Genomic DNA, 6705 nt, shown 5'->3' on the forward strand with positions numbered 1-6705 from the left:
CAATGGACAAAGATGTAACATTACTCAACCTAGCTGTATCCTAGCTCATAGGCCAACCAATTTTTCTCCACTACTTCATGAAAAGTAACCAACATGATGAAATTCGCAAAATGCGCGTCCTGTGCATAAGCACGGGTATGTTACTAGTTTTTATGTATAGATATGTCCAACTTTGATTTGTCAGGTCATCTCTCAATATAAATTAATAATATTAATGAAAGATATATTTTGAAAATAATAATAAATATATCAAGTAATTTAAAACGGCAATAATCTACAATATATAAGGATTTGAATTTGTTTAAGAAAACACTTGCTGGTTTGAAGAAATATCCAGTAGAATGTGATGAATTTCCCTTGGAGTTGGAGATTAATCTACAATCACCCTTTTTACTTGATTCAAGTTGTGTGAGAGAGGTTCAAAATTTGCAACCACAAACTTATCAATAATGGAGACCATGTATTATTGAGGCCACACATGGTTTGGTCTCAGTTGAAATTCCTTACCACATATGGTACTTATTTCTTATGCTACTTAAGCTACATGACAAAAATGTCAACAAAAAGAAAAAAAAAAAAAAGAACAAATTCACATCAATTACTGTTAAACTGTCATTAGCACATTAGAACCTAGTGGCTTCAGGTAAAAAACTTTCAAGTTATTGCTGGTTCAAACCACTGGTAAGGCAGCAATGGTGATTTTTTTTGTAACAAGCTATTTCTGTCTAATAGTTATCAATCATCATTGTACCAAATTCTATATTTCACTCACATCACATGTCTTTCTCTCCTACTTAGCATCAAAACATGTAAAATGAAGTTTTCTGATTGCATTAGTGCAATATGAAGTGACGCTTATATTTTTTTATGAATCTATAGTCGATATATATTTGGCATTGCTACGAGTATAGAGAATATACTTTTCATTTTACATACTTGGTATCGAAAGATAACTTTTAAAGGTGCAGTGCATGAGATATCCACACAAAGTATCAGATAGCCAAATAAATCACCATTTGAATTCGATATGCACACCTGGAAAAAAGGGTTCAAACACATCAATGAGAAAAGCAGCAAGTGTTGAATTGAAGGGGGGACTTCTATGTTCAATGTCTTTTTCGGTTTTTATATACATCATCTTCTGGTCTGTTCAATAATTTCGCACATACAAAGCCAGAAGGAGAGACGCAGAATTCTCCACATCACGGTCATTTAGTTACAAATTACAATATGTCATGGAAGACACTTATCATCATGGATAACAAAGCCAGCGAAATTCTGGCTTAAGATAAGCCAGCCGCGGCAAAACCAGATAGAACAGCTACCTAAAATAATTCTGGCTTAGGAAAAACATGAAAATTTGACATAAACATATCATTTAACTGACATAGTAAATGCAACATCAATTCAGATGAAAGAAACTAATGCATAGATAACAGCACAGATTGATTGGTTATGTCACAGGCGAGAAAAGGTACCCGCTCAAAGTGCCATCTCAGCCTGCAAAGCTGCCAATTCATCTTCCTCAGGAGTCGGCTTTGCAGGAACAGGGCGTGTAGGTTGGCGACCAGGTGGGGCGTGCACTGCGGCAGCAGGAGCTGTAGTTGCTGGCTGAAGAAGCTGTTCTTCCAACTCAGCACTCTCCAATTCTTCAAGTTCTGCTTCCAGTTCATCCTGAAAACAAAAATAAATTCAGAATGCCTCATAGACATGTATTAGCACCTACGTAGCACCGACACGCAACAGGATGCAAACAAAAGTGGTTATATTCAATCACTTCCATTTTCTTAAACTATTATCGGTGTTTACGTGTTAGTAAGTGTCAATGCTTCATAGATTAGTACTCTACAACACTACACTACACAATCAAAAGGTACAAATAATCAAGTATCCTATTTGCAACAGACATAACAAACAAGTAAAGATTTGAGAGAATGACCTCGTCAAAATCAGCAGCTGCACCAATTGGAGCTGACAGTGCTTCTTGAATCATCTTCATGTTCTCAGTCTGTTCATTTATCTCGTCCATGGTCTTGTCAACATCATCAATATTCCTGAAAAAAGAAACAGAAGCAAACTTACGCTTTGTTTGGACTTTGGATAAACAACTTAATTAAGCACTAATAGCATAGGTGCTCATCATATAAGTGTTTATGTGTAAGCCTGTGAGGTATTTCTATAATAAAAGATAAAATACAGTCAAATTGTTTTTATATAAACTATAAGCTATCTTCATAAGTTATGTCGGAGAGCTTATGGAAATAAGCTAAAAACAACTTATAGACAAGTGTTTATGTCAGTAGATTAGCTCAAATAAGCAAATGCATATAGGCCCTTAATAATGTCATAAATCATAATCAACGGCCCATTAAAGACATAGAATCATCTAATAGCAGTACATACGTTGCTTTCTGCATAGCTTTCATAGTAGCTGCTCCTGTTCTTAACGCATCTACTGTTTCTGTGGTGGCTTTAGCACCTTCTAACATTATCATCTATAACACAGATCACCACCATAAGACACAAAAGAAGATTAATAATCTAAACCATTGTCTAAACTAATACTAAATATAATTGCATCCGCACCTGGTCATGAATACGCAACTGGAAATTTCCAAGCTGCTCAATTTGTTGTTCATATAACCTCTTCCTCTTCAAACATTGAATTGCCGCTGCACAAAACAAAAACTCAAGTCACATGCCATTAAAAATAAGGGAAAGTGGGATTAAAGAAAACTCTGAAGAACAAGTACAAAAATTCAGTTTAAGAACCTACCTTTTTTGTTCTTTCCTTTGGTGAATTCTTTGGCTTTTTCAACTTCTGCTCCGGCCTTTTTAAGGAGTACTTTTTCCTTTTTCTCTAACATTTCTAGTGTCTGTATAATTTCAAAGGACAAAAATTCAAATTCTGAAATCAACTCTCTCAATCTCAAACAGTAAATTAATTCTCAAAACAAATGGATAACAATAAACAAAGCACATATCTATTGTCACATGATGCATGCACTAATATACATATATGATATACATTTCAAAATAGAAAGCAGACATATCTAACAATAGAACATAGATAAAAAGAACATAGATAAAACAGTCCAAGGCTATGACTGTGAGAAGAGTTGCAAGAATATTTTCTGCCAATGATGTGCTCATAAATAGAAAATATTGAAATAGATACTAAGGAGTGAGTATTTTACTGTAATTCTGTGCCAATTAACAAAGGGCCTATTTGGATTGTCTTATTCGAGCTTATCTACTAGCTTATTCATAAGCTGTTTTCAGCTAATTCCTATATACTCAACTTATAGTTTATATGAAAACAATTTGACTTTGTTTTACCTTTTGTTATAAAAATAGCTTATAAATTAACACTTATATCATAAGAACTTAATTAAGCTATTTATCCAAACATGGTCTTAAATAGGATATATGGCAATTGATGTATTTATTTGTTATTCAGCACTCACAGTCACAGCTCATAGGTGTAGTGTAATAATAGGAATTAAAGTTGGCATGATATTATTCACCATTAAATCATGCAGCAATATAACAATAACGGGTCTTTTGGATTGACTTACTTGAGTTTATCTACTGCAATAAACACTTATGATAGTCTTTGTTTGAATAAATAGCTTATTTGCAGCAATAGAATTTATGAAAATAAGTTGAAAACAATTACGAACATGTCATAATCCACTTTCATAAGTTCTCCCAAATTATGTTAGTTGATAAACTTTAAGTAAATCCAAATAGACCCTACTTGGAAGAGCTTATGGAAACAACTTATGACATGTTTATTACTTGTTTTTTAACATTTTTTCCGCTCTCCAGTATAGCTTATGATAACTGACTTTATTTTATCTTTTGTTATAAAATTAGCTTATACATAAAAACTTATATAATAAGGACTTAATTATAGGCTTTGTTTGGCAATATCAAATTTTGAGCTTATAAACTCGCATGAAAAAAAGACCTATTTGGTAACATTTTTATCTCACGGGCTTCTAACTTATTTTTACTAGCTTATATCTTATTTCGATAAGCTAATTCAATTAGCTTATAACTTATCATTTTTCTCCCAATTTTACCCTTGTCAATGTCATCTTACTTGATAAAAATGAAATATTAGTTAAACATATCTTTGTATGTCATTTCATATTTTTCATGTTTATAAACTAGTTCAACTGCTAATTTTACAAAACACTACAAATTCAATAGGCTAGCTTATCTGCGACAAATCTATAAGCTAGTTTATAAGCTATTCACTATAAGTTCATCAGTTATAAGCTGCTAACCCCTATTTTTTTGCCAAACAGTCCTATAAGTACTTAATTAAGTTATCCAAACATGATCTAAGTGCAAAATAGAAAAGTATAATTAAGTCAAGGCAAAAAGTTGAATTCACACAAATCATAGCAAAAGATGAAAGTAATAAAAGGGGCAATAATGGAAAAATAGAAATAGAAGTAGGTACTACCTCGTTTAACTTGTCTAAAGTGGCAACAGCATTACTGCTAGTTTCCTGTTTAGGTTTACCAAAAACTCTGCTAAACATAATTATTAAGTATTTGTGATTGATTGATTGATTGAAACAATTTATGAAAATTGAATCGTAAGAGGGATGAAAGATTCAAACTTGGGATCTGGGTAGATAGTAGAAAAAGCGATGAAGAAGAAGATGATGTTGTTGTTGTTGTTATTGGGTTTTGTTTTGGTCATAGATAGATCGAATCGAAGGAAAGAACCTGCAAGTGCAAAACCTTTATTTCCACGTGGCACGCATTAATTAATTAATTAATTTATTTTTATTTAGAAAAATCAATCAAAACAAACCGTCAATAAAACTTTATTTTTATTACAATAAATAAAAATAATACTCCCCGCGAGCTTAGCTGAGTTAGCTAAATTGGTAAGAATATAGCGTTATAAATATATGATTTGTTTTGTTGTTATTGGGAGGAGGAAATGTTGGGGGAGTCCCAGTCTTTACTTCTTAACATTTTCTTGCAGGCTCATTCTATTGATAGGTGGCATTGGCATTGGCACAGGTTACTCTGTTAGAGGAGCATACCAGCTTCTTACTTCTCATGTATCGATTACTATGGATGGCGCGGATAATCTCATTTGGCACCCTCAGGTTCCTTTGAAGGTTTCTATTTTCGTGTGGCGTTTATTGCGTGACAGGTTGTCCACAAAGGACAATCTGATCATTCGAGGCGTTCTATCTTCTACACCTCAGTCTTGCGTTTTTGGATATGGAGAGGCCGAGTCAGTCTATCACTTGTTTATCTCTTGCAGTACTGCGGTTTCTCTTTGGGATTTAGTGCGTTCGTGGATTGGTATTCCTTTGGTGGATTTCACTACTCCGCGTGACTATTTTGTTCAGTTTGCATCTTCAGCAGGTGGCTCTCGTGCGCGTCGATCTTTTTTACAGCTCATTTGGCTTGCTTGCGTATGGGTTGTATGGACGGAGCGAAACCATCGATTGTTCACAGGATCAGCAGATACGCCCTATATGTTGTTGGACAAGATCAAGCTATTTTCTTTTAGGTGGTTGAAGTCGACGAGTGTTACGTTAGCTTATAACTACCATAGTTGGTGGTCTAGTCCTTTGATTTGTTTGGGCTTTGTATGATTTGTATCTGTGTTTGCTTATTTGACTCTTTGTAAACTCTTGTAGTCTATCCTGACACGTCTTGTGCTGGGAAGGTTGTTGTGGTAATATATCTCATTTTAGCTTTTTCAAAACAAAACAAAAAATATAGGAGCTGTGTTTTAACCAGTGTTTTGAAAATCGGATCGGTCATCGAACCGGTGAGGGCACTGGGTCACTGTCGAACCGCATGACAAATCGGATTAAATCGGTGGAATGAACCGATCTCTATAATAAAACTATATATTTATTAAACCTATATAAAAAAATCATATAATTAATAAACCTATATAAAAAATCTTCACAACTAAAAAATTTAAAAATCTCGTAAGAATCTTCAAAGAAAAAACAATAGCTAACAATTTTTGTAAGAATCTACGATATAATGAATGTGTAGCTATTATTTTTCTTAAATATTCTCTGTATTATAATATTTTTTGATTGATCTACATTATAATATGTGATGTAAACAGAAATTAATATCTATTTAAAAAAATAAAAAGTAAGGTAGCACTACTAACATTCACAATTTTTTTCTCTCTGTCACCCCACTTTTTTCTTTTATTTCCGTAATACCCCTGTTTTTAAAAAATTATCGTAATACTCCTGTTCTGGACAAAAAGTGATGTTGTTCAGGTGCCTGTACATGAAGGAACTAAGCATCACGCCATGCACATCAGGATGGCGGATATGTCAGTCACGCCGTGTGCAGGAGATGGCGGAAATTGTAGTCACGCCATTGACTGCCTTGTTTTCCGTGCATTATGGTCTATTGGGGACAGCAGCAACATTAATTTTTTTTTTGTTTTTTTTTTTACGTTTTTTGGCCAAAAATGGCCTTTTTTATTTATTTGTTTAAAATAATAATAATTAATAACACTAAACATTATTATGAAAAAAAATTAAAATAAATATATACATTGCGAAATCAGAAAATAAAATTGGTAAATTTAGGATTGCATCATTAATAAAATTACACAAACATAAAACATAAAAAAAATGACATAATATATAAAATAAACCACATATAACAACTTAACCTTTTTTTTTAT

At 33.1% G+C, this 6705-nt stretch overlaps 1 protein-coding gene across 1 annotated transcript; it reads right to left on the bottom strand.

Annotated features, from left to right (window-relative positions):
* Nucleotides 1–579: 579 nt before the first annotated feature.
* On the bottom strand, nucleotides 580–4750 carry LOC123884001 (vacuolar protein sorting-associated protein 32 homolog 2-like). The gene is made up of 7 exons (XM_045932973.1): nucleotides 4478–4750; nucleotides 2777–2876; nucleotides 2587–2672; nucleotides 2404–2495; nucleotides 1940–2054; nucleotides 1479–1674; nucleotides 580–1035 (listed from the first exon to the last, which is right to left on the bottom strand). Exons 1-6 carry the CDS (start codon nucleotides 4553–4555, stop codon nucleotides 1483–1485), a joined length of 663 nt encoding a protein of 220 aa, XP_045788929.1. The 5' UTR covers nucleotides 4556–4750; the 3' UTR covers nucleotides 580–1035; nucleotides 1479–1482.
* Nucleotides 4751–6705: the final 1955 nt, after the last annotated feature.

The sequence above is a fragment of the Trifolium pratense genome, linkage group LG5 (genome assembly GCF_020283565.1).
Source record: "Trifolium pratense cultivar HEN17-A07 linkage group LG5, ARS_RC_1.1, whole genome shotgun sequence".
Lineage (NCBI taxonomy): Eukaryota > Viridiplantae > Streptophyta > Magnoliopsida > Fabales > Fabaceae > Trifolium > Trifolium pratense.

Coding starts and splice junctions, on each gene's coding strand:
- LOC123884001 (XM_045932973.1), bottom strand. CDS start 4,555: ATGTTTAGCAGAGTTTTTGGTAAACCTAAACAGGAAACTAGCAGTAAT. Junction 2,673..2,776: donor CAAAGGAAAGAACAAAAAAG/GTAGGTTCTTAA, acceptor TGTTTTGTGCAG/CGGCAATTCAATGTTTGAAG. Junction 2,055..2,403: donor AAAGCTATGCAGAAAGCAAC/GTATGTACTGCT, acceptor TTCTTTTTTCAG/GAATATTGATGATGTTGACA.